Genomic DNA, 26,151 nt, shown 5'->3' with positions numbered 1-26,151 from the left:
CTGAATGATCTGTGTTTAGGAGCTGCTTCTCCTTTGACTTGGCTGTACAAACAAGAAGGCGACACAGATTTAAACACACTCTTTCAAAATCACCCCATGAGAATGCAGCAAGACTGGATTGCTTGTTGTGAACTGCGATCCCACCTTGGCTGTGGGAGAGGGCACCCAAACATCTGGACCTCACCCAGCCCTGCCCCATGGAGGGCACCACTGCAGGAGTTGCTGCTGCGGCAGGGACAAAGCGTCCTCTGAGCTCTGGCTTTGGAGGAGGAGGAGGAAGAGGAGGGATGACCCTCATCACCACTCCCCCAAGGCTGAGCTGAGCAGAGGAGGAGCTTTGTGTTTGAGCCAAGTCCCACATTCGGAGGCCAGCAACTGCAGGGAGACAGAAAAAGAGTGCGGGGAAGAGGAGAAAGCAAGGAAAAGAGGGCAGCTGCCTGGGTCGGGAAAGGAGAGGAGAGGAGAGGAGAGGAGAGGAGAGGAGAGGAGAGGAGAGGAGAGGAGAGGAGAGGAGAGGAGAGGAGAGGAGAGGAGAGGAGAGGAGAGGAGAGGAGAGGAGAGGAGAGGAGAGGAGAGGAGAGGAGAGGAGAGGAGAGGAGAGGAGAGGAGAGGAGAGGAGAGGAGAGGAGAGGAGAGGAGAGGAGAGGAGAGGAGAGCGAGAGGAGAGCGAGAGGAGGCAGAACAGTCTTGGGACAAAGAGGAAGACCAAGGAGCAGACAGGCTACAAAATGGCGTTGCTCCTGTGGCTAGGGTCCCAGCTGTCATCCTGCTGGAACAACATCTCTGTACTGGGAGTTTTTCTTGCGACCTTTGCTTTATTTCTTGACTTCATGAAGCGCAGGAAGAAGTGGAGCCACTACCCACCAGGCCCAGTGTCGCTGCCGTTCGTTGGGACCATGCTGCACGTTGACTTCCGCAACCCCAACACCTCCTTCAACCAGGTGAGTGCTGGCCCCCGTGACAAAGTGCCCCTCACACAACCATGGGCCCAGGAGGGGTGGGGATGCCCTGGGACAATTTACCCTTGCACAAAGCTGAAGGGCAGCGCCCTCTCCAAGGTCCAGAGTGAAGCAAGTCATAGAACCACAGAATGGTTTGGGTTGGAAGGGACCTTAATGATCATCTAGTTCCAACCCCCCCTGCCGTGGGCAGGGACACCTCCCACTAGACCAGGCTGCTCAAAGCCCCATCCAGCCTGGCCTTGGACACTGCCAGGGAGGGGGCAGCCACAGCTTCTCTGGGCAGCCTGTGCCAGTGTCTCAGCACACTCACAGGAAAGAATTTCTTCCTAACAGCTAATCTAAATCTACCGCCTTTCAGTTTGAAACCATTGCCCCTTGTCCTATCACTACATTCCCAGATCAAGAGTCCCTCCCCAGCCTTCCTTCAGGCCCCCTTTAAGCACTGGAAGGCCACTATAAGGTCTCCCCAGAGCCTTCTCTTCTCCAGGCTGAACAACCCCAACTCTCTCAGCCCTCACAGGGGAGGTGCTTCAGCCCCTGGATTGCCTTCATGGCCCTCCTCTGGACCCACTCGAGCAGGTCCGTGTCTTTCTTGTGCTGGGGGCCCCAGAGCTGGACACAGCACCCCAGGTGGGGTCTCACCAGAGTGGAGTAGAGGGGGAGAATCACCTCCCTTGACCTGCTGGCCACACTTCTCTTGATGCAACCCAGGATGCGATTGGCTTTCTGGGCTGCAAGCGCACGTTGCTGGTTCATATTCAGTTTTTCATCCACCAGCATCCCCAAGCCCTTCTCCCCAGGGCTGCTCTCAATCCACTCATCGCCCAGCCTGTATCTGTGCTTGGGATTGCCCCAACCCATGTGCAGGACCTTGCACTTGGCCTTGTTGAACTTCATGAGGTTTGCACCAGCACACCTCTCCAGCCTGTCCAGGTCCCTCTGGATGGCCTCTCTTCCTTCCAGCGTGTCGACCACACCACACAGCTTGGTGTCGTTGGCAAACTTGCTGAGGGTGCACTCGATGCTACTGTCCATGTCGCTGACAAAGATGTTAAAACAGTACCGGTCCCAGTACTGACCCCTGAGGAACACCACTCGTCACTGGTCTCCACTTGGACATAGAGCTGTTGACCATGACTTTGAGTGTGACCATCTAGCTAATTCCTGATCCACCAAGTGGTCCATCTGTCAAATTCATGTCTCTCCAGTTTAGAGACAAGGATGTCGTGTGAGACAGTGTCGAACACTTTGCACAAGTCCAGGCAGATGACATCAGTGCTCTTCCCTTATCCGCCAGTGCTGTAACCCCATTGTAGAAGGCCACCAAATTTGTCAGGTGCTATTTGCCTTTAGTGAAGCCATGTTGGCTGTCACAAATCACCTCCTTATTTTCCATGTGCCCTTGCGTAGTTTCCAGGAGGATCCACCCCGTTATCTTACTGGGCACAGAGGTGAGACTGACTGGCCTGTTCCCCAGGTCTTCCTTTTTTTCCTTTTTGAAAATGGGGGTTCTGTTTCCCCTTCTCCAGTCAGTGAGAACTCCAGTGGACTGCCACGATTTCTCAAATGTGATGGGATAGTGGCTTAGCCAGTTCCCTCAGGACCTGTGGATGCATCTCATTAGGTCCCATGGACTTGTGCACCTTCAGGTTCCTTAGATGGCCTCAAACCTGATCTTCTCCTACAGTGGACGGTTCTTCATTCTCCTAGTCCCCACCCTTGCCTTCAAGCCACTGCCTAAGGACACTGACCTAGCCCACACAGATAAACAGATAATCACACACCAACACTCACCAGCCTTGATCTCCCAATCTCTGCATGAGCTCAGTGGGAGATGCTGTTGTGCCCCCAAGGACGGGTAAGGCTTGCTTTGCTGTAGAGCTGGCCACTAACTTAACATGTGGGCAGACGTGGGGGCAAGGGAACAAGGAGATGTACAAACAAGGGAAGAAAAGCAAATATCTGTGGGCTGGGAACGTGACCGCAGGAATGGCAGACTTCCCTGTGAGTTACTTAAGCACGCCTACAGGCATGTGACAGTTTCAGTTAAAGGGATCAGCTTGCGGGATTTGCCCCAGCAGCAATGCCCAAAATCTCGGTAGCGTTCCTATTCAAAGTCAGGGCTTAGCTTTTCTCAAAGAAAAAGCACAGCACAGCTTGCAGCAGATAAACCACAGGGGTTTTGTGCTTCAGTTTGCAACCTCCTAATGCCTTTTCTCTAGGACAGCACTGTTCAGCTGTCTGTCCAAAATCTGCCAAATGGAGAAACTAAATATAGCATTTGTATTATTTACTTGCATATAGTCTAAAAGATTACCATTTTTAAATCACATCATATCAGGGTCATGCTAACCACAATCTTGACCAGTAATCACTTTTAAGGATGTATTTCTAGTGCCAGTGAAGTGCTAATTCCCTTTCCAACGCCACTGCAAATGCAATCATAAGTACTTCAATTCCTTGAGTTGCTACAGTGTGGAAATGAAGACAGTCAGCTTTTCAAAAAAAAAAAAAAAAAAAAGGGAAAAGAAAAGGAAAACAGAGCACAGTCTGTGGGGCGTTGCTACTATTGCACTGTCTTCCAACAACATGATCCCGAGTGCTTTGTTCAGTGTTACTGACTAGCAGGGGAGCTTCAACCTGCCTTCCTGGGAGTCTCTCTCCAGTCAAAGCGCTTGTTTACCTAGAGGAGAGTTATCTCCATGGCAAGCTCCCATGGTGAGTGTATGGCTGACAGGCCCAGCTGTGCAGCCATCCTGCTGTCAGCGTTATGTCTGTTATAGATCACAACAGATGAAGGGTGTGTGCCAGTTATCAGTCTTACTAGATGTGTATGCTCCTTTTAGGGAGAAAGTTGACCTGAAACTCCAGTGTGGAACTGCCTCTTCCAATCGTGCTTCTGGGAACCAGGCTCTGGGCAGATCTTTAGGAACAAATGCATATTAAAAAAACATATCACCTTATCATCAATATTTCCTTCTAGCAGAAGCAGACCAACTCAAAACTTGCCTAGTCTTTCAGATCAAAATAAATACAAGTATTAGGAAATAATTTGTTGTTGACCATGCAGCCTTTGAAAATCCCCAAAAAGGTCCTTGACCTTCTGTTGTCAGACAAAATCCAAAATACTTGCACAATGGTCATGGCAACAGTTTGGCCAGGATAGGCGTATTCTAAATTTTTCCGCTCACAGAATATTGATCTGTGCTCGAGTCTCCGGCGCTGCTCTGAGCTGTTGCACTGTAAAGGCAAAGGTCAAAGATCAGCCAAGGTCTCCTAATAAAAGCACCTCAAGAATCACTAAATAGTAAAGACCCTAAGGAAGGATATGGTGATGTTTTTGACACTACATTCAGCTCATTTTCAGGGATGTACTTTTCTACCTTGGCAGCTTCACAAGAAGTTTGGAAACATCTTCCGTCTCCAGAACTGCTGGTCCGACCTGGTAGTACTGAACGGGTATAAAACAGTGAAGGAAGCCCTGGTCCACAAATCAGAGGACTTTGCTGACCGGCCATACTTTCCAATATATGAACATCTGGGCTATGGAAGTAAATCTGAAGGTAAGTCCCTTGGAAATGGACATTCCCCCCTGGCACTAGCACAGGGAGGGCTGGGTCGATGATGGGTAGATGGAAGATTGTCTCAGTACAGTGCCACTTTCTCATGTCCCTCTGGTCAATCACCTTGTATGTCTGCCACCTTTTGGTGATGACAAAATCAGATTTGATGAAAAGGGGGCTCCCCTTAGTGGTTGTAGTACCGCTGCAGGTAGCTGTGTGCGTAGCAGCCCTGTTAGGACACTATCAGTGGTACAACTTTCCTACCAGCATTGGAGCTGGTAGCTCCCAACACCCGGTGATCAGTGCTTATGCTCACACTCTATGTGCATGTCGTTGTCGTCACAGACCAAGACAGAGTATTATCCAGCATCCAGCCCACATTTCTCATCCTCAGCTCCTGTGCAGTGGCACAAGCTGCTACCCAGTTCACACAAGCTAAGGGTGTGACGCTGAATGGTTTGGGGGAGTGATTCCTTTATCCTTAGCAGCACTTGTTGCTCTCATTGAATCCCCCTCCACCTTCGCTAGCCATGCACATGCATTGGACAGCACAGCAATTGGTTTTTAGAGTTGCTGTAGGAACAAGTTGTACAAAATCAGACTCTTTCATCTAGCCACACAGGCCTATACCTCCAAACTCACATTTGCTATGGTGAACTTTGCTTGACGTACAGGTCAGAACTCCTGACATTTCTTGCTCATCCATAATTCCAGGGATTGTTGTAGCAAGATACGGGCACGTCTGGAAGGAGCTACGGAAATTCATACTCTCTAGCTTGAGGAACTTTGGGATGGGAAAGAAATCCTTGGAGGAGCGAGTGACAGAGGAGGCGGGATTTATCTGCTCTGCAATCAATTCTGAAGAAGGTTTGTCACATCCAGAAGGATGGGGAAATCATAGAAAAAAGGCAATATGTAATGCAGAGTGAGAAGTAATACCACAGCCACCCTCTTCTGCATGCAGCGCTCTCTGCCTAAGCAAATGCAATGTTTCTAGTTTATACGCACGAGTGACCGTTCTCTACCTTGAAGCCACTTCTACTTTACATGGTGGAGCTACTGTAACACTAATCCGTTTGAAACAGGAAATAAATAAAGAGGTAAAATATAATTATTCCCAGAGCTGGGTAACTATGACCTTTATGAAGTTTAGTGGAACATATTGATGTCATCACATGAAATAAAAGTGCAGCTGAGAGTTTTCACAGCACACCGCCTGTCATCTAGACACAAAGCAGTGTTATCTGTCAAGGCACAGAACAACCTGGCAACTCAGCTTTTGTTGGGTGTTTTCTCCTTTAAACAAGGATCAACCAAATAGTAGTAGGAGATAGAAGATCTTCACTTCCTAGTATGATGCATTTGGACTTGGAGCAGTTTGCCCCCAAGTTTTTCTCTTGAAGGCATCAAGGAGGCATTTGTGTGTTCTCGCTGCGGACAGCTGAGGTGCAACAGCTTGGTGTTGCTTAGCTTCATTGCTTCGTCTCCATTTCCATTTTTAGGTCGTCCTTTTGATTTACGTTTTGTTGTAAATAACGCAGTCTGCAATGTGATCTGCACCATCGTCTATGGAGAGCGTTTCAACTACGGTGATGAGACATTCAAGAAGCTGTTACGTTTGTTTGAAAAACTCATCAGTGAAGAAGCTGGATTCTTGCCTCAGGTAGACCAAGAGCATAATACGTTCTGTAAGAAACTGCCCTCTATGGCTTGAGAGCATTGTGGTTTCATTATTTTTTCTTTTTGCATCACATAATATCTTCTCTAACTTTCTCTCTCTCCCTCTCTCTGGTTCTGTCACCCCAGATTCTTAATGTGGTGCCCATTTTGTTGCGCATCCCTGGATTGCCACAGAAAGTCTTTCAAGGGCAAAAGGAGTTCATGGACTTCACAGACGTGCTCATAAAAAAGCACATGGAGACCTGGAACCCTGCTTACATCCGAGATTTCACTGATGCGTTTTTAAAGGAAATGGAGAAGGTAGGGTAACACCAGCAGAACCTCAGGGTCCTGGGGCAATTCCTCTGCCTGTTTAAGCTTGCTGACAGAAGCTGACTTTCCTCATAAAGCTATATAAAACCTATTACTAACTGATTTCCTACTTTTTCATCCCATGTTGTTTCTGGAGAAGAAAGGTGTTAACTTCTTCATACTGTAACCTCCTTTATTGTCTTAAGAGACCATATTAACTGCTGATGTTCCTGTTCCCATTTTCTACCTTCAGGTTCCCCTCAGAGTCTAGCAACTCCCTTCTTTCCAGCCTACACCATTTTGAAGGCATTTAAAAGGCAATGATTGAGAATTCACTAATATTTCTAAGCTTGTGCCAGGGGACAAGACAACATGCAAGATTCTGTATATGTCAGTGCCTTAATGACTGATGTCTCAAAATCAGTCACAAATCTGCAGCAACAGACTGGCATTTTGGTATCATTGCCCAGTCTGAGTCTGTAGACTGTCTTTAATCCAAGTTATGACTTGGAAAGGCAGCATCTCCTTCAAGACGTGTGTCTTTGAATTGCTGACTACAAACTAGTTCGCTACAGATCAGATGAAGGCCTAAATCTGAACCCCACTGAAATTAAAAGGAGTCTTTTCTTTGATTCCGTCAGGCATGAAGTCTGTATAAAATCAAAGGTACTTGCGTCAGCCCATCCATCCACCATATGTTTCTGCACATGGATTCACTAAATTTCAAGTGCCAGATGAGCAATAGTAGCAAATCCTGCCTGCGAATTGCTTCCGCCATCCAAGTCCTCAGGCTGGACTGCTGTTGTGCATAACAAACCCTGCCGTGCTGCGGGCGCCGGGCACCTCCAGTCCATGCATTAGCGTCCCCAGCTCACACGGGCAGAGCAACGTGACCGACATTACTCTGCGCTGAGCAGTGCTATTTGGGGGTGGACGTGAGCCTGACCATGTTGCCTCATGTCATATCTCTCATCTGCTCACTAAGGTCCCCTGATAAGCCAGTCTGATACATCCCTCTACTGGGTTAACTTTGGTCAGGTCAGCCCCATAGCTCCCTTCCCAGAGATCTTTTATTGAAATAACAGTTGAGTCTTAAATGCCTTATTAATTGCTATCCATATTACAACAGCACCAAAATACACAGAATAACTTAACAGAAGCTAGTCCCTAGGAAAGGAAAGTATAAAGAGGATTAGAAAAGACAAGCAGATGAACTCATGCAGAGAGCTTGTCATATCTCATATGCTAACAAATTTGAGCTCAATTAGCATTTGGATGAGAGACCAGTTTTGCTGAAACTGGTGTTGCAGACTTAATAGGCAGCAATGATACCCTGATTTTTTTTTTTTTTTCTTCCGATTGTAAGAAAATAGCAGGGCGGAAGCAGCGAGAATCTGTAATGCATAGCTATAGATAACACCCGCAAAATACTGTTAATTTTGCATTCGCCACATCAATGCAGCCTCCTCTCTACCGCGTGGGTTTTATGATCTGATCAACCTGAATAACTGTGTTCCACCTCCTCTGGGGGAGGATGTTATGGCAAGTGGCAGGGGCCTGCTGTCTCTATGAGTTGAGCGCACAAGGTGTTCACTTCTGTCCTGAAGGCAGGTGTAGCGTTCATGTCTCAGGATACAGGAGGTGACTGATGATCTTCAAATACAGGAGGTAACAGGGTTACTGAAGTACATCAGTCATACACAGACTGTTGTCTGTGTTGTGCTCTACTCTCCCAATGAACTTCTTGGTCAGCAAAAATGGATCTAGTGCTTCTCAGTGCCTCTCTGGAACAATGGTCTTCTCACCCAGCAAGTAGCCCAGCTCCAATCAGCCACTTGTTTCCTCTCCACAGGGTAAGGCAGCTGAAGAGAACGGTTTCAACTATGGCAACCTTCGTATGGTGACCACAGACTTGTTTGTAGCTGGTTCTGAAACCACCTCCACCACTCTCCGGTGGGCATTTCTGTACATGCTTCTCCACCCAGAAATACAGAGTAAGTCAGAACAGAGGTGTGCATCTTCCCTTCAGCCCTCATTTTTCTGCACGGTTTGGGGATTTTGAAATGAGGAACAGCTTTGGTGGTCGTTGGTCTAGCAGAAGCTGGGAGGAACAGCTATATTTGGGAAGACTGGAGTTGGAAGGGCAAGTTCGCTCTTGCCTTCGTTTTGAAGGCTACCTGGGGACTTTCAGTGGCCAGAGTACCCTCTTTCCAGTATTCGGAATAGATGTTAATCTGTTTTCATTCCCTAATGCTGCATGCCCAGGTACCCTTTCAGCTGCGTAGAGGAGGGGTAAGGTAGCGTGTCGAGTGACAAGACATATTAAAGACCCTATGTCAGATGGCTCTGAGCAACTGAAAACAAATGCATTCCCTTCTAGTTTCTGTTCCTTTCTCTAATTGCTTGGCCTGCTCTCACTCGGTGTCTACAGGCTCATGCTGCCAGCCTTCCTACAGCTTGTACTGCTGTTTATCTGAGGGCTCTCTAATTCCTTCGCTGTGCTGCTTTCAGGTAAGGTCCAAGCAGAGATAGATAAGGTGGTCGGCAGAGAGAGATCACCCACCATGACGGACCAAGGGAGCATGCCCTACACCAATGCCGTGATCCATGAAGTGCAACGCCTCGGGGATATCGTTCCTATTGGACTACCTCACATGACGTACCGGGACACCGAGTTGCAAGGCTTCTTCATTCCCAAGGTGACCGTGACCAGATAGGCAATGCAGCATCCTCTGCCTGTGCAGACGCCAGGCACGGGGTGTGGGTGACCCCACACAACTCTGCAGCGTTGCACTTCCAGCCCCAAATTACAGTCACTGGCGAGCACTGAAGTAGGGCATTTTGAAATGCTAAATCCGGGCAGACAGTCACATTCGTGCCCTAGGTTTGCACTGGTTATGTGTGAACCCAACTGCAGTGGCAGCTTGGTGCAAAGGTTTGCCTTCCTCTCGATGAGCTGTGACATTCACTGCCTGTGTTGGAAGGAGAAAGTAACGGAGCCTAGCAGGCTCCCTGGAGGCACACACCACCAGCTTACTGGCTTTCCTAAAACGGTAGTAGTTAAAACTCTAATCTCTGAAGCTATTCAAATGCCACTGCCATTCAGTCCACTGCCATCGTGACAGGCAGTTGCCCTGGCACCACTGGTAGCAATGCAAGCCTGGGATTTCTTTTTTTAGGCTTGCGATACCTCCTCTAGCTTAGAACATTGACACATGAAACAGGAAAGCTTTGCGATTTCTCAAAGCCCCCTGGGCTTTGAAGTCTGTCAGTCAGCTTTTTCTCTCCAGCTACAAAACAAGTCCAGGAGGATCTGAGAAGCTGAGGCTGTTTCCACTGTGTAACCATGAAACTGGCATTTGCATGCCAATTGTAAGGGTACCAATTGCAAAAGTTCAGATGCTTCAGTGCGTAGGGCAGGCACTGTATGTCATTGGAAAAGTGCCCTGCTTTACCTCTGTTTTAAATAAGGCACAAAAGAGGAATCGGTGCCTTATTCTGAATCTCCGAACGATGGTTGCTATTAGATGGGAGACACAGACTAAAGAGGGACCAGCATTGATCCGTTGTGCCAAGATAATGCTGCTGTTCTCACCTAAGTTGTTTCCTTATGTGGAGGAGTGCAGGGGACGACAGTCATCACCAACTTGTCTTCCGTGCTGAAGGATGAGACAGTCTGGAAGAAGCCAAACGAGTTTTACCCTGAACACTTCCTGGATGCGAATGGGAAGTTTGTGAAACCAGAGGCCTTCCTGCCTTTCTCAGCAGGTAAATCCAAGGGGAGGATCCAGCTGCAAGTCAGAGGTGCAGCAGGAGGGGTGATCTGCTCCTCCCGTGGCGATTCCAGCGCGGTTTCATGTCCTCTTTCACAGATGCTTTCTACTCACTGTCTTGCAGGTCGCCGTGCCTGCCTGGGGGAGCAGCTGGCCAAGATGGAGCTCTTTATTTTCTTTACCACTCTCCTGCAGAAATTCACCTTTGTGTCCCCCAAGGACCAGCCCAGGCCACAGCAGGATGGTCACTATGTCTTCTTTAACTTACCACAACCATACCTGGTGCAAGCTGTCCCAAGATAAGTGCGTGCCGCTCTGACAGACTGCCACCTACGCAAACTCTGTCAGAAATGTTGCAGGTCTAGGCAGGATCATGCTGAGTTCCACTCAAGACCTTTTAAGTCTGTGCAGATTCCCCCAGCTGTGTAAAGTAAGGATCTGGCCCGATATTCAGTTTAGCTTAATTCCAATCCTGGATCTTGAATCAGACAGCCATAGCAAGTTACGAATGACAATCAAGTTTTCAAGTACATGTACATACACCTAATCAGCCAGCTCTGCTGTACTCTGGGCTCTCATTGGTTGCAGAAGCAGCTCACTGAGCATGCAGCTACTGAAAGAAATGTTAGTCCTGAATTAGTTTACTGAAATATAAGGGTATCCTGAGTAAAAGACAACCCTGGGTCTTGCCAGTTCTAGGAGGAAAAAACCTGGGAAAAATCTGTAAGGTACTCCTGGCCCGCTCTCTTCCTCACTAGCCCCACTGCACGCCCAGCCAGGCTCTGCCTCCCGTGCAGTGCCGTCCCACAGCAGCGTGTGCCTCTGCCTGGTGCCCAGGGGAGGCCAGCTCTGGCTCAGATCCTGAAAAAATAATCCAGGGCCAGACGGCCAACTTGGCATGTGCTGCTGGTGGGCAGGGCAAAAGCTTCAGCTCCGACAACAAGGTGACATTTAAATGCAGTTTCAGAGCAGTGCTCCTGCAATATCTTACCATCCGAGACACACGTATCCCCTTTATTCCTTCCTGTTTATTGCATGTTTATTGTCTACTGCACACGTGTGTTGCCTTCACTTATAGCCCTGGAGAAAGGAAGTTTTAATCCTGACAACCCTCATGTCCCGCTGTGCCTCCAGTTGGAGTAAATATCAAGGAGTACATAAATAAACCATATGGTGTTTCAGCCACAGAAGCAGGTCATTTGTGAAATACAGAAGTTCCTATAGGTAGATTTGAAGAGAAATCCTGGTGCTTAGATTTACCATCTCCTCTAATTACGTCCCGAAAATTGCTTTTTTCACGGCATTATGTAGTCAGCTCTTGGGCAGCTTTGGAACTCAGAAAGGGATGCAGCCACAGCGTTTGCAACAGTACGGCTGGGCTGTAGATTTCAGGGCTAGCTTTCTCTTTTCTTCCTGCAACATTCCTAACAAATCGTTTTGTGAGGTGTTACGATATGTTGATATTTAGAGTAGCAGTAGCAACATTTTAACCACATGGCTGAAAAGACCATAGCATAAAGGAGCTTCTACGCATAACCACAAGTAAAAAAAAAAAAAAAAAATCTCTGAAACTAACTGCATGCGTGTGCACACATTCGTATCTCTCTTTCCAATAGTAATTCTGGAAGCTATGAAAGTTATTGAATTATGGAAATACTTGTTAATATTGTTGTTAAGATTTTTACTTCAGCAGGAACTGCACATTCATGTTTTTCATCTACAAAATAATCTGAAAGAATAAAAGTAATCTGAAAAGTCTTCTTTCTCGCCCCTCCTCTTTGTGGTTGTCTCACAGTCCCGCTACACACCTGCCTCGGATACTCGACATTTCTCTCCTCACAGCCAGCACTCCATCTGTTTCTTTCACGATCCTTTCAGTGTTACTTTTCTGGTTGGTTCAATGACACCGAACTGAACGTGCTTGGGTTTCTATTTACCAGCACACATGTTAAGTGTTAAAGAGGTTTCAGCGAACTGAACTTCAAACAGAAAGGATTCCGGCGCTCATGTATTTGGATAAAAAGCGTGGGTGTACCTAGAGACGAGACTGTTTCTGGCACGCAAGAGCGCATTGAAAGTAAGTCAACCTGCACGTACAAACATCAGCTGGTGCAGCGTTTTGGAGGCAAACGGGAACAAAGAGATCATTGCCAAGTACGGCTCTAGCACCGATAAGCAGGAAGGGGAAAGCAAGTTCTCCGAGCCAAAAATGGCCGTAAACGCCAACCAGCTGGTGTGGGGCGGGGGTTGCAGGCGCTGACACAGCGCGGGCAGGAAGAGGAGGCTACCGTGAGAACGCGGCCCTCCCGGAGAAGCGCCCTGCTGCCTCCTGCCGCCCACCGCCGCGGGGCCTGCGCCTGCAGGTGACTCCGGGGCGGCAGGGACGGAGACGGCTCCCCCGAGGAGGCTGTCGTGACCCTGCGGCACCTTGAGGGCCACGCCTCGGTGGGCCCTGCCAGCCTAAACCCGCCCCTCCTCGTACCGACCCGTACCCCCGCTCCCCCCGCTCGGCTCTGCCGCCGCCTTCCCCGGTCCGGCCCCCCGGGCGGTATAGGCCGTGAGGGGCTGCGCAGGCGCAATTGCCCCGGGAGGCGGGGCAACTCACGGCCCCGCCCACCAGGCCTGCAGCTCCCCTGGCAGCCAGTGGTAATTGGCGTTTCTCTTGACCAATCTAGTGAGAAGGCCGCAGGCAGTGGCAGTGCAGAAGGCCAATAGAAAGTCCTCGGAGGCGGGGAAGGGGTGGGACGCACCGCGCGGAGGGGTCGCCGCGGAGGCGGTGGCTGCAACAAGATGGCGGTAGCGGGCAAGGGAGCGGTAACTGTCGCGGTGAAACCGATCTTCAGCCGGGACCTGGGCGAGGCGAAGCGGCGCGTGAGGGAGCTGTACCGGGCCTGGTACCGCGAGGTGCCCAACGCGGGTGAGGGGCGCGGAGCCAGCCACGCATGCGCGGGCGGGAGCGTGAGCTCAAGGTCGTAACGGCCACCCCGCAGCCGTTGGGTTCTTAAAGGGCCCGTCGGGGGCCGCCGGTTACCCCTGGGTGTGAGGGGTCCCCACCTCAGCCCGCAGCCGCCATTTCCCCGCCCTGGCCCGCTGCGGGTGCGGCAGGTGAATAGGGTTGTTGGGGGCCTTCCAGCGGCTGCGGGGCCGGGGGGCTCTCGGCCGCTGCTCGGTGCAGCACAGGCCCGCCGGCCTTGCCCTGCCCTCCCCGGCCCGGCTGCCTCCCCTGACGGAGGCTGAGGGAGGTCTGGATGGGGAAGCCCGGTCTCCTTATGCCTTATTTGCCACTTGGTTTTCCTAGCTAAGCAAAAGAAAAATCTAGCTTTAATTTTAGAGAACGGGGGGGTTGTGCCCTGATTGCCTGTCTCCTTAAAACTGCACTGGGACTCATACTATGGCCGCATTGTTTATTCGCTTTAAATAGATTGTATTAGTGAAGCTGGCAGACGTTGCAAGAACAAGTGACTGTGTGGTGTTTTGTAGGGTTGAGTTGCACGTTATACAGTAGAAAAAAATGAAAGGCAATATAGGTGACAGCTGTGGGTGTTCTGTTTTTTGTAGTACACCTATACCAGCTGGACATCACGGTGAAACAGGGGCGTACCAAAGTGCGGGAGATGTTCATGAAGAATGCCCATGTTACAGACCCACGTGCGATAGACATGCTGGTTATTAAGGTACAAACAAGTTATTCTTGTTTTGTTGAAGCTGCAGAGAATGTGAGAGTGGATAATTGGTGGTGAGTGTGGTGGAGGAGAGGGACAGGTTTGAGCTATGGAGGAGCTGTCTCTTGCAATCCAGCTTGGTTTATCTCTGTCAACAAACCTGCTGATAAGGGATCAAGCTGCTTTAGCATGCAGAGGAATAGGGCCCTAACTCACCGAAGTCAGAGTTGCTACGGTACGGATTTCTGTCAGTCTGTGTACTGGCTCTTCTAGTTTGCAGATGTTTAAACAGGAAGTGTATGGCACACAAAACGGTCATTTAAATACCAAGTTTGATGGGGGTTGGGTTTTGGTTTGTGGTTTTTTGCTTGGGTTTTTTTGGTGTTTTTTTTTTGTTTGTTTTTTTTTGTTTTTAGAAAACTGACCATCAAAGAAAGGGGAAAAAGATGCTGCTGGCTAGTTTACCATTAAAAATTGCCTGTCTACTTCCTGTGGTACTTCCTTAGGTTGGGGTGTGGTTTTCTTCACCAGTTCTAAAACATACACATTAGAGTGGCAGTACTTGGTGGGAGGCTGGCTTTTGGTGGCAAAACACCCCAGCTCTGTAACACCTCTGGTTATGTCTCGGGACCAAGAGACCTGTCTGGTTCAAAGCAACAGCAGGAGTAGGGGAAGGCTTCAATATGGGCCTGAGCAACATCAGCTGACCTCCGCAGTCCTAATGCATTAGAAAGCTTCCAACCAAGGACTGCTGTGCTCACCTGCTGCATTTCTTGCATTTCAAGAGAGTTAGTCTGTTCTGCACGTCCTGAAAAAAAGTCTGGAAACAGAGTCCTAGATAATAAGGTAGGTGACAATTCCAGGCAGCCTCATTTTGCCCCATGCTGCTGTCCTCTGAAACCAGTACAATAATTCATAGACTGGAGTCATGAAGATGTTTAATATCTCTGTGGTAGCAAGACTGGTGCAAAGCACTTAGCAGCAGTTTTACTGAGTTTTACAGCTAACTTGCCACTATTCAAAAAAAATTAGAGAGGTGCATGAAAGTTAGGAATGTTGTGTAGAATTTTATGGTGATGCTGGTCATGAGAGAAACAAGGCAGGTTCTAAGAAGGGGGCAGGGTCCTTTGCATGTTCCACAGGGCTGGGAAGCTATGCTGTGGAGCCAAGTGACTTGTTAATATAGGACATGAAGCAGTAAAGTCACAAGGCAGGAACAGTATATATATTTGTGTCACGGTACAGGTGATGCAGGCAGTTCTAGGAGTACAGAATTGTTGATACAGCTATTTTAAGGGTGTTTCTAAGTGCACTCAAGTAACTTTCATAATTCTTTATAGTTAGACTCAGGCTCTAACTGAGAACTAGTCTAATACTCTTTTGTTTGTGCACAGGGAAAAATGGATCTTCAAGAAACCATTCAGGTATGGAAGCAGAGGACTCACATCATGAGGTATTTCCATGAGACGGAAACCCCACGACCTAAAGACTTTCTGTCCAAATTCTATGCAGGCCACGATCCCTGAGAGATTGACTCTATGTCTTCCTGCCTTGTATTACAAATAAAGTTCTATATAGTAGAAAAAAAGTCTGTACAGAAAGATTGTGTAGTGTATTAGGGGCCTAATGACTAACTCTGAATCCAGTGTGTGTGCAAGTCATTATGAGCTGTATGAAGAGCTGTGATTTCCTAGTTTTGCCAATGTGTATTTTCAGTGGATGGAGTTTGTCCTGTTACTTGCTCTGGAGCATCTGCTGAATAACCACAACACAATGTGGCTGTGGGGCTTTCTGCTCAGCCTGCAGCCCCATGCCCCATGTTGGCTCTGTGGAAGAAAGAGCGGGCCTTCAGGAAAGGCAGCGCAGTCGCAGAAACATTCTTGTGCTTGAGGCCCATCTGTATTCATGCAGTGTTTTGCAATTTCATGCTATGACTTTGTTGACCTGGTGTTTTTTTACTTGGGCACTAATCTCTCTTTACTTCCTCACAGAGACTGGCGTAAAATCCAATAGGCAAATAAAGCCCTTTGTGCAATAAAAAGATCAGCAGAGTCCATTTTGCTACTGTAAAGTGAAATTGCCTGGAAAAATAGGGGTTTGTACTGTTGTCTGTAATAGGAAGGCTCTGTAAGAGCATCTGATGCCTAGTAGAAGATGGTGTCCTACCATCACCTCCTTAATTGAATTGGAATTACTAGCTCCCTTTTGAGAAGGGTAAGGAGAAGTTGTTTTTTCACCAGTCAGAAAGGGTTTTCAGCAGGTAACTCGGTGCTGGAGCTCCCCCACGTGTGATCAGTGTTGAATCTTTGTAGTGTGCTCAAACTTCTTTTTATCCTTGCCTAAATACTGGGGCTTTTCTCCTCGTCTGAGGGCTATAAAGCAGCACTCTTCAGGGATGTGTATATATGTGTACCTAGGGGCTTTGGGGGTGGGGGTGTTTTTAAGGTCACGGTTGACGCAGTCAGGAAGGGCCGGGCCAGGCCAAGGGATGGTGGGATAAAGCAGTGATAAGGAACTTGGCAGTATAGGAAACAGGAACAGGGCCATATTTGGCTCCTAAGAGCAGATGAACTGGAGCAACCACCTCTCGGGCAGCTTTGGGGAAGGAGGGGACAACTCTAATACCAAGAGACTCAAGAACCTGCCAGCTGCATCCAGCTACAGCCCTTGGGGTTACTTGGGTTGCAGGCTCCCTTTTTACTCAGTAGCTATGCTGGAGAGTTCCAGAGCAAACACCAAAAGCACCGCCAAATAATCAGGGAGCAAACGTGGCTCTTTGAACTATACACCCTGCTAATGTGTGCAACATTAAAAGAAACTTTTTAACAGCTACGTGAATACTGAAGGCAAAAGTGGCCAGTCAAGAGAAGAGGCCAGATGTAGTGACCAGAAACCATGGGAGAGACATGGGGCAATGCTGGCTAGAAAAAAGAAGATTTGACTAACTTTTCAAGGTATTTGAGAAAACAGCTAGTCTGACATGACTGAAGATACATACTCTTTGCATGCCCTAGCAGTAGGGAAGACCTTTTAAGTCTTTTATGCAAAGATTTAATTGCGATAGTAAATGTCTGTGAAAAGAAGAGTTGAAGTGTATATACACAGTTAAGAAAATAAATGTATTGGGGCTTGTAGAGAAGGAAGTACTGAACTACCTAGGAAATACTAGGTACTTGGACATTTTCACTGTTCAGAAATTAAATGCTATAAAACACATCAGCAAGTTAGTTTGCCACTCATGATCTTAACCTTTTACCAAGATACTCAAAACTCTTACCTCTGCGATGATAATACTGTATTTAATCCTCAGAGAGGTGAAATTAATGATATAGTCTCCATCAGATGTACCTGCTAGGTTGTAAATCAGCATTACTTGAACTGCAGTGTCAATATGCACCCCAGTCTTTTAATGGGGCTGCTGCTTCCTCTAGGATTCCTGTCATGTGCCATAGATTAGTACCAAATTACAGAAAAAGGACTTATATGAGGAAATAAATATGGCCTCCTCACAGGAACAGACGTACGGAGGCAGAAAGATTAAGACAGAAATGCTAGGACATAGGCACATAATCTATAAAAACACAAGACCAAAGTCATACTTCTCAATCTCTTTAATTAAGTGCTTCCCATATTGCTAATAAAAGGAATCCCAAGCAGTCTCTGATGAGGTGAGCGTGTGTGTGTGTGTGCAAGGATGCAGGGCATGTCAAGCACTTCAGCCCTGCTCTATAGATTTCCATCAGACATGCACAGGACACTCGCTGGCAAAGGGGATACAAAGTCCCCTGTCCCGGTTAGGAAGGACAAAACACAGGTGACAGATGTTGGAACCACTGCTTTGTCAATGGTTTTCATCCTTCTGTTCTTCTGTTACAGTTCTGCAAATAGAACAATAAGCTGTAACTCTTCAGATGCACTGCACTGAGCTCCAGTCTGTACCCTCCCTCCAAACCATAGAAGGCGGGGGTTTACATAGGAGTTTCTAGCAGGCTACACAGTCTGTACAATCTAATTCTTGGGTTTTAGCTGCACAGTGCATGCTGGAAAATAGCTGTATCAAATGGAATACATCCGTCAAACCGACTGCAAAGCAACACTATTTATGACGACTTCTTTAAAATAGCTTCATTGTTCTATAAAGAATCAAATACACACAAACTCAAATCTTTACACAAGGGCAAGCCAAACGGAGTAACATGAAATGGTGGAAAGTGCAGTGTAGTGTACTGCAGATAAAGGTGAATTATTTCTGCTCTTCCTTTATCCAGTGAGTCTGAACGGTCTTAACTACTCCCGAGATCAGTGGGTAACACCCACCAGACTGTTTTTTCTGATGGGTTCTAGAATTCTCTTAAATCTTTCATCTCTATATCATAAGTGTTTCTCTCAAAACAGTCATTCTGCAAGTTAGCAGAAGACTTTAAACAGGTAAACATGTGGAACAGAATCACAGAATCATTAGGTTGGAAAAGACCTTTAAGATCATCGACTCCCACCACAAACCCAGCACTGCCAAGTCCACCACTAAACCATGTCCCTAAGCACCACATCTACACGTCTTTTAAATACCTCCAGGGATGGTGACTCCAACCACTTCCCTGGGCAGCCTGCTCCAACACTTAACAACACTTTCGGTGAAGAAATTCTTCCTATGTCCAAACTAAATCTCTTGGCACAACTTGAGCCAATTTCCTCTCGTCCTATCGCTTCTTACTTGGGAGAAGAGACTGACACCCCCCCTCACTACAACCTCCTCTCAAGTAGCTGTAGAAAGCGATAAGGTCTCCCCTCAGCCTCCTCTTCTCCAGATTAAACAACCCCAGTTCCCTCAGCCACTTCTCATAAGACTTGTGCTCTAGACCCCTCATCAGCTTCGCTGCCCTTCTCTGGACACATAATGTAGTAACACTGAAGTCCCTCTTTTCTGTTTGCAGTATAGACCCTCACGGACTACAGTTGATTTCTGCTTCAAGTGACAAGACCTAAACCACCATCAGTTTATTCCGATCGCTAATGAATGTATGTTGTGGAGGTTGCACATTTGGACACCAGTCCGGTCTACTCCAGTACAGAAGAACAGAGACAACGCTGTGCCTGTGTGTTTAACTGCAAACGCATCTGACAAGCTATCTCCATCTCCTAGTCTGAGATTCTCCTCCCTGCCCCAAGCCGAATGGGAAGCACAAACAATGAGATTGCTGGTGACGTTCATGACATACCATTTAATCATCGTCGTCGTCATCCTCTGGGACAAAGATATCATGTTCTTCCAGTAGGGCTGCGAAGTTCTTGCTGATCTGCGTCCCGACGTACAGGAACGGGATCACAACGCTGAACACCCTGAGGAGCCCGAAGGGTGTCTGCAAGGAGCCGACGGGAAAGCACGAATCTTTACCAGCGAGTTGCACTTCGGCTGAACCGACGCGCTCCCGGCTCCACAGGCGCGCAGAGGACCCGGCGCCCAGCGGCAAGAACCGTTTGCCGTCCCTAGCGCCAAGCCCCCGGTCACCGCATCGCGCTTCGGTACCGGGAGAGCAGGAACCCGCGGGGAGTTCGGGGCAGGGGACGCGAGTGGCTTAGGAAGGGAGAGCGGCTGCCGGTGAGGAATGGCTGTGTGCAGGCGGGTATTCACGTCCTCCTTAGGGCGAGGGACCACCGCCGGGTCAGCGCCGCCCCGCTCGGGGCGAAACTGGCCGCCCGGGCCCGCCCCGACCCCTCGGGGCCGCTCCCGCCACCCTCCCGCTGGAGAGCCCTTCCGCATCCCCGCCCCGCCCACAGCCGCTCCGCTCATTAGCCTAGGCCCTGTCACTCACTCCCACCGCCCCACCCACAGCAGCTGCCGCCTCCACTGATTGGCCACCGCTGCCATCCGTTACGCCGCGATTGGCTGCCGCCCCCACCCGCTCGCCCCATACTCACCTTAACCGGCTTGGGCAAAATGGCGCCGCTGCGGGTGACTGTGGCGCTCCGGGAGGGCACAACCAGCACGGCTGGCGTCCGGCGCGGCCCGCCCCAGCCCGTCCGCCCCGAGTAAGCCGCGGCCGCCACCAGGAGCCGCCCGCCTGCCGCCGCCATCTCCCTCCTGCCCCTCGCCGGGCTCCCGTATCGGCGGAACCGAGGCGTCACCCGGGGCGGCGGGGCCTCCGGCTCTCGCGAGGCTTGAGGGGAGGGGGCACCGTCGCCACTGCGCATGCGTGGGGCGGGGCCATGCCTTACCTGGCCGCATGCCCGCGCCACGGGGCCGAGGCGCGCCGTGCTGTGCCCCCCGTTCCGCTGCAACCGGGGGGAGGAAGGAACCGGGCAGCCTTTCACCGCCTCCCGCCAAAGGGCCCGAGAAGGCGCGACAGCGGATAACCGGGCCGGGTGACCCTGCAGACGGGCCCTGCCGGCGCTTCCCGCGGGCCTTGGGGGTTCGCGGCGCCACTGGCAGCGCGGGCAGCTACAAATCACAACGGTTTATTCGGCGTCACGGCATAAAATACAAACGTTAATAATGTCTTGAAATGCGTAATACAAATTCCGCGCGTAAAATAAAGGCGCATGCAAAACCGCCTCCTAAAACAAGAGCAAGTCTACCCAAGCCAGAAGCACTTCACAAGGCGGGAGCGTTCCCGCAGGTCGCTCGTCGTGTTGCCCGGTAATGGTGCGGGTTACAAAGCACGGGCGGTGCTGGCGGCAGATGCCCCTGACACGGGAACTGCACACGTTCCCCGTGCATTTTAAAGTTCCTCTGCAAAGGCAGTTGAGAGGGGTAAGTCTGGGGGGGGGTGGTGGTGGTGGTGTGTGTCACCCACCCTCAAACCTTTAATGCGGTAGCTACTGTAACAGAAAATGTCTGATATCAGTCATGGATGTCCACCAAATGGCTAATGGCGGCCACGGGTAAAATGTTTAGGTTACTCTCGTCGCTAGGACCTGGATTCAGTGGAAAACATCACCACAGTTGTTTTATAAAAAGATAAATGTGCAGAAATATAACAATACATTGTGAGCCTGAATCTAAAATGCCAGCCCAGAAAAATACAAGGATTTCATCAACTGTTTTAGCAGGATTGGGAGTCCTGCTTGGCGCAGCTTACAAAGGCCATGTCACAATCGTCCTCCCTCTCTCAGTCCTCAATTTCTTTAAATCAAGCATTCAGATTCAAGCTTTTTTCTCTCATGGCTTTTGCATTATTGTGCTAAAGAAAACTCAGAAAAGGATTTGACTTCAGTACTTCAAGAAAAGTAGCCATTCAGCTTTAGTGTTCACCTCCCCTTTTGCCAGGGAATCTGTTTTGTGCTGCCCGGATATTTTCTATTTTTTAAAAAATAATCGGGGAAAGTGAAGGCGGGAGATAAAACAGTCCAAACCCGAAAACTGGAGAAAAACAGTGTGGCAATCAGTCCTACTTCGCTGCTGGGGACTATGTGCAGTGAACCTTCTGCTTTTCCTGTAACGATCCCTGCCTGCAGACAGACAGAGAGGCCGCTCCATTATAGCCATCTGCATGTGCAATCTCAGGAAGCTGAAATCCTGACCTTCTGCCTGAGGGTTACTTCAAAGGCGCTGCCAGCACAACTGATCCTCAGCCGAACTCTCAGAGGAGGTGGCAGAGCGCCCAGGTCCTTCCTGCCTAATGAAGCAAGCAGCAGCGATCATTTAAAATCCTGTACTCCCATACAAATTTGGGCATGGCTCCAATTATGGCACTTTTTACTCACAAAAGGGCCGTCCCTGCTATGAGAGTGGGATGTTGAGGAAGCCCTGACCAAGCACATCCAAAGTCAAGCAATGCTTTGGAGACCTAGCAAAGGCTCGGGCACGGACAGCTGGGCCGAGCACAAATACTGTTCAGGATTCAGCCATTTCCTTCTCAGCGCTGCAGAATAAAACACAAAATTACTCCAAATGCGATCAGACAGAAAGCAGAGCACAGCTCCTCATTTGCAGGATTTAGGATTTAGTTGGGATATGTGCTAAGGCAAAGGCAGGTAGCATGGAAATTGTGCCATTTGAATGGGACAGATTAGAGTATTAAATATAAGCTCTTTAGTAGTGTTACTAGCACAATCCTAGCTTATTAAAACAAACTAAGCTTCTTAAAAGTGAAACTGCCCTTAAATGAATAATACTGTTTCAGTTCCAGTTCTGACAGAACTGGCTTTGTTAATTTATTTTCCCTTTCAAGTCACTCCCGATTCCTGGGTCTCATGTAGGGACTGCCATTACATTTTGATTTATTTTGGCAGTTAAATGTTTATGTTCAAACTGCCTTACGTAAGTCTGAGACACCAGGAATATTCTTCTCTCTGTATTACATTCAAAAAAAACCAACCCAAAACCCAGAAAAACACTTGCCAAATCTGACCCTGGCCTCCAAATACCCACTCCTCGCTCAGAGCAAGGAGGCACCAGGTAGTGCCACCCCCTAAAAGCTGCTGCCTCCGCAAGGGAAAGGGGCCAGGTTCCCAGCAGGGAATGCTGCAGCACTGAACTCTTCAAGCGGCAGGCAGGGAGGCAGAGCTGGCCTCTAAGTGCAGCCAGCTGGGCTGCTGATGGAGCCTGGGCACTGGCCCGTGGCCACCTGCTCCTGTTTTTTTTCTGAACTGTTTTCACTTAAAAAGCAGAACAAAAATAATCTTCCCAAACTCAAAGATCCTTACTGTGAAGAAATACAGGCACAAACTGGAGAGGACTGGATTGCATCACTCGTATGTGAAGGTGGCACTCCCACTGCCCAAGTCCTATTTGTAAGACCTGATTCCAGATCTGATTCCCTCTAACATACCATTGAGCTATAATTAGGCAGGAGGCTGGAAGCCCGTCATCCAAAACTACCAGAAATATATTTTCAAAGGCACCAAGAGTTAATGGAAGTAATTTGATTTCTGCATTGGCAATCTCTACTGGCTATTGCAAAGTATTAAGCTGAGTACATTTAACTCCAGAAAGGCAAATAGGTTCCTACCAGTCACGACCTTGAATGGCCTCTTGCTTTCCTAGCAAGGCTCCTTAATAAAACAGCACAATAAAACCAGGTTTAACGCTGATAGGAAGCACAAGACTGCTTCACATATTTTTTCTGCTCTGAAAAACAGCCCTTGCCTAGAGGATAAGGGAGAAGATTTATAAACCCCATGTCTAAGGTGTTCCAGTCCTTGGACTCAGCACCCACCTACTTGTACCGTCTGCCTCATGGCCAAGGTTTCTGTCCTACTGAAGGAGAGGCCCGTTTCTGCAGCGAGGCGACAGGCGTGCCTCCCCGCAGCCCTCCTCGCCTGCCAGGAGGACAGGACATGCTACAGAGATCAGCCAAGTGATGCTGACATGAAATCGGAAGCGCTGGCAGGTCAGATGCTGGCTTTGGTAGAAGGCAGCAATATGGCTTTGACGCTACAGAGGCAAGCCCAGCCACTGCTGACACGCAGTCCTTGCTACCTGTAACTCCCTCCCAAACCTTCAGTTCTCCTCCTGGGACCAGCCCTCTCTTCCAACTGCACGGCTCTGCCAGGAGCTGGGCAGAGCCACGACAGCGAGAGAGGCCCCGCAGGAGTGTGGCTCGGGATGGTGTCTCGGGCAAGCTGCCCAAGGAGCTGGCTGAGCCCTATATGGCACTTTGCAGGAGCTACGGTCTGCGCAGAGGCTGAGAAATTCACCCCTGGCCAGGCAAAGAGGCTTTGGCATTCCTGGTTTGGAACATGGAGGGCTTGGGCCAGAGATATTAACAGCCTTGGCTACCGCTTGATAGAATTCAGATCAGCCCTGGGGAGCTCCTGGTCCTCACTGTTGCTTCACACCAGGCTTGGTGTCTCCATTTCAGGCTTGCTGCTGAGCTCGGGCACCCAAAGAGACGGATGCAAGTCTGTGAAATCCACATCCCAAGGGATTTAGCAAGGAGGTGGGTTAGTGCAGATGAAAGTAAAAAAAAACAATGATGCAAGAGCCCTTTCCTCGTTGCCCTGGCTGCTGGGCCAGCCACAGCCATGGTAACACACATGTGTCCTATGGTGAGAGAGGCACAAGCCGGGAGGCACCCACCAGGGCTAGTGCCCCGTGGGAGGCATTTCGTAAGAGCCCAACCTTATCCGCGGCAAAAGAGCAAAGGCAGAAGGACTTTGGTGCAAGACCACAGACAATAATAAATGCTGACCTGTGCAAACTTCCACACTGAGAAACAAACCAAACAAAAAACAGTGAAGGAGAGGCAGGCGATGAAGCACCCAGAGCATCCACCACGCCAGAATGGCAAGGGGCCAAGCCTTGAGGTTCGCTTCATACGTACCGATCTGGGTCCCCTCCACACCTTGTATCACCAGCAGAGGAGAGTTCAAAGGCGGCTCCCCTGGTATTACGCACTCTCCAGCTGTAGAAAGCCTCATGGAAATGAAACGTGAGGTTTGGGGAAGACCGGGTCCCTCCCACATGCCCCACGAAGCACACCCACACTGCACACTCAGCCACCGACCAGGGCAGGGGGCAAACAGCGTCCCTCGCTTCGCTTTTCCCGTGTGGGAGACAGGCTGTGGGCATCGGCCAGCCGGTGGCTCGCACCCCGCGCCCCTGGTCACGGGTGTCCCCTCTTCTGCCTCTCCTGCCACTCCCGTCTCAGCGCCGCGATCTCCTGCCCGTACCAGCTGTGCAGCTTGGAGAAGCAGGCTGTCTCCGGTGACACCGGGCTCTCCGGCATGGCTGGTGAGAGGCTGGGTGCTGGGGACCCTGTGGCGCTGCCGGTGGCCGAGCGCCGGCGTGGAGGCAGGGGCGGGGGCTTCGCCTGCCCCTCGTCACGGTCAGGGCAGGCGGCCCCCCCAGGGACACCACCACTACTACCCCACGTGGAGTAACCGTTCTCCAGGACAGCGGGCGTCTCCTGGAGAGGCAGCAAGGCAGGGTTGGAGAGGTGCCTCTTCCTGCCGGAGGAGGAGGACCTCCGCGGAGACTTGCGGCAAGCGGCCAAGCTCTTGCAGGCCTCCTCCAGCTGCTTCTCCAGCTCTCTCACCACCAGCCGCATGTAGTCGAAGCTGGCCCGCGAGAGCGCCTTCACCCAGGCCTCCATGGCAGCCTGCCCGTCAGCCACCAGCACGTAAGCCCTGGCGCCAGCATCATCAAAGCGGATGGCAAAGGCGAATTCCTCGGCAGCCTCGCACAGCTCCACGGTGCAGCCCTCCAGCACCACCAGCCCCACGGGCTCCCGGCTTTCCCTCTCCTCAAAGTAGAAGAGGAGGTTGCCCTTGAGGACGAACCAGCGGCGCTGGTAGGAGGTGGCGTGGTGGTGGTGGGCATGGTGGTGGTGTCGCTCCACCCGCTTGCGGAGGAAGCCGGCGTGGTCGGCGGGCGAGTCACAGGTGGCATAGTGGGCCACGCTCCGCTCATTCAGCTTCATCGCCCTGCCTAGGAGCAGAGGAAGAGGGGGGGAAGAAGTTGGCTCGGGGCGAGGAACATCTCACCTGCCCCAGCAGGAGAGGCCTGATCCTGCCCCAAGCCTGCCACAGGGAAAAGCAGCCCCGACTCCAGCAGCCAGCACTGCAGGACAGCATCTAATCCAGTAAGTGCCCCTGCAAATGGTGGGCTGGCTCCTTGCTGCTGCAGAGAGGTCACCACCGGAGCCCCACCACCGAGGCACCTGCCTTCTCCAGGAACGACACCACCACTGCTTTGTTTCTTATTCCATGAGTGACCTACTTTGCTTTTTTTTTATGGGGCACATCAAAGATATTTGCCTCTGTGCCTGCGAGGCATTCATTTTGCTCTCTCCTCTATTATAGGGCAGGATAAGGAGGGTGTTTTCAGACCCAAGGGCTCTGGGACCTCCATTTGAGCACCCTCTCCCTGCTCCCCACCTCCACGCAGGACCACTCATCCTCACCAGACTTCCCAGCAGCGGCACCCCCAACCTCAGCAAGTTCACCAGTGCCGTACCAGCTGTGTGGGTCAGACCTTAACCCCTTGACATCTTCCTTGTGCGGGCTGCTCCCTTGCTGAGGGCCTCCAAAGCTTCACCATGCTGAGCCCCATCCCTGGTTGGAGGAAAGGTGGCAGAGGAGTCACGAACCAGAACAGCTTGGGACAGAAAGAGCAAAGAGCTGCATCACTCCCATCCCGAAAGCCAGGGCCAGGCGCACAGGAACAGCCAGGGCCAGGCACTGCAGGCTGGTGGCTCTGGAAACGCAGGTGGCAAAACTGGCGGCACTTGCACGGGCTTCAAAGCCCTAAGCCCCATCCCAGCTCAGCACAGCGCTC

General features: G+C 50.2%; 4 protein-coding genes across 5 annotated transcripts; 2 read left to right on the top strand and 2 right to left on the bottom strand.

Moving 5' to 3' along the window:
- Positions 1 to 728: 728 nt before the first annotated feature.
- CYP2D6 (cytochrome P450 family 2 subfamily D member 6) lies at positions 729 to 10,572 on the top strand. The gene is made up of 9 exons (XM_086469733.1): positions 729 to 941; positions 4,354 to 4,525; positions 5,240 to 5,392; positions 6,028 to 6,188; positions 6,332 to 6,505; positions 8,349 to 8,490; positions 9,008 to 9,195; positions 10,123 to 10,264; positions 10,394 to 10,572. Exons 1-9 carry the CDS (start codon positions 729 to 731, stop codon positions 10,570 to 10,572), a joined length of 1,524 nt encoding a protein of 507 aa, XP_086325859.1.
- Positions 10,573 to 13,028: 2,456 nt separating this feature from the next.
- NDUFA6 (NADH:ubiquinone oxidoreductase subunit A6) lies at positions 13,029 to 15,966 on the top strand. Of its 2 annotated transcripts, XM_086469719.1 has the most exons (4): positions 13,029 to 13,186; positions 13,828 to 13,943; positions 15,326 to 15,355; positions 15,444 to 15,966. In XM_086469719.1, the coding sequence occupies exons 1-4, from the start codon at positions 13,060 to 13,062 to the stop codon at positions 15,495 to 15,497; spliced, it is 327 nt and encodes a 108-aa protein (XP_086325845.1). In that variant the 5' UTR covers positions 13,029 to 13,059; the 3' UTR covers positions 15,498 to 15,966. The 2 variants fall into 2 exon arrangements, with proteins under 2 accessions (XP_086325845.1, XP_009956590.2); XM_009958288.2 differs by having other exon boundaries at positions 15,326 to 15,966.
- Positions 15,967 to 17,527: 1,561 nt separating this feature from the next.
- On the bottom strand, positions 17,528 to 20,006 carry SMDT1 (single-pass membrane protein with aspartate rich tail 1). The gene is made up of 3 exons (XM_086469703.1): positions 19,851 to 20,006; positions 19,151 to 19,291; positions 17,528 to 17,809 (listed from the first exon to the last, which is right to left on the bottom strand). The coding sequence occupies exons 1-2, from the start codon at positions 20,004 to 20,006 to the stop codon at positions 19,154 to 19,156; spliced, it is 294 nt and encodes a 97-aa protein (XP_086325829.1). The 3' UTR covers positions 17,528 to 17,809; positions 19,151 to 19,153.
- A 4,472-nt stretch (positions 20,007 to 24,478) lies between these two features.
- PHETA2 (PH domain containing endocytic trafficking adaptor 2) lies at positions 24,479 to 25,294 on the bottom strand. The gene has a single exon (XM_009954672.2). The coding sequence runs from the start codon at positions 25,292 to 25,294 to the stop codon at positions 24,479 to 24,481; it is 816 nt and encodes a 271-aa protein (XP_009952974.2).
- Positions 25,295 to 26,151: the final 857 nt, after the last annotated feature.

The sequence above is a fragment of the Leptosomus discolor genome, chromosome 1, assembly GCF_034619465.1.
Source record: "Leptosomus discolor isolate bLepDis1 chromosome 1, bLepDis1.hap2, whole genome shotgun sequence".
Taxonomy (NCBI): Eukaryota; Metazoa; Chordata; class Aves; order Leptosomiformes; family Leptosomidae; genus Leptosomus; species Leptosomus discolor.
The sequence above is the reverse complement of the archived record's forward strand: the minus strand, read 5'-3'. Positions and strand labels throughout refer to the sequence as shown.

Excerpts from the sequence above, each read along its gene's own strand:
- CYP2D6 (XM_086469733.1), top strand. The coding sequence starts at position 729 with ATGGCGTTGCTCCTGTGGCTAGGGTCCCAGCTGTCATCCTGCTGGAAC. Across the intron at positions 6,189-6,331 it reads AAGCTGGATTCTTGCCTCAG|ATTCTTAATGTGGTGCCCAT; the intron begins GTAGACCAAGAG and ends CTGTCACCCCAG. Across the intron at positions 9,196-10,122 it reads AAGGCTTCTTCATTCCCAAG|GGGACGACAGTCATCACCAA; the intron begins GTGACCGTGACC and ends GGAGGAGTGCAG.
- NDUFA6 (XM_009958288.2), top strand. The coding sequence starts at position 13,060 with ATGGCGGTAGCGGGCAAGGGAGCGGTAACTGTCGCGGTGAAACCGATC. Across the intron at positions 13,187-13,827 it reads CCGCGAGGTGCCCAACGCGG|TACACCTATACCAGCTGGAC; the intron begins GTGAGGGGCGCG and ends TGTTTTTTGTAG. Across the intron at positions 13,944-15,325 it reads TAGACATGCTGGTTATTAAG|GGAAAAATGGATCTTCAAGA; the intron begins GTACAAACAAGT and ends GTTTGTGCACAG.
- SMDT1 (XM_086469703.1), bottom strand. The coding sequence starts at position 20,006 with ATGGCGGCGGCAGGCGGGCGGCTCCTGGTGGCGGCCGCGGCTTACTCG. Across the intron at positions 19,292-19,850 it reads TTTTGCCCAAGCCGGTTAAG|ACACCCTTCGGGCTCCTCAG; the intron begins GTGAGTATGGGG and ends GGCTCCTTGCAG.
- PHETA2 (XM_009954672.2), bottom strand. The coding sequence starts at position 25,294 with ATGAAGCTGAATGAGCGGAGCGTGGCCCACTATGCCACCTGTGACTCG.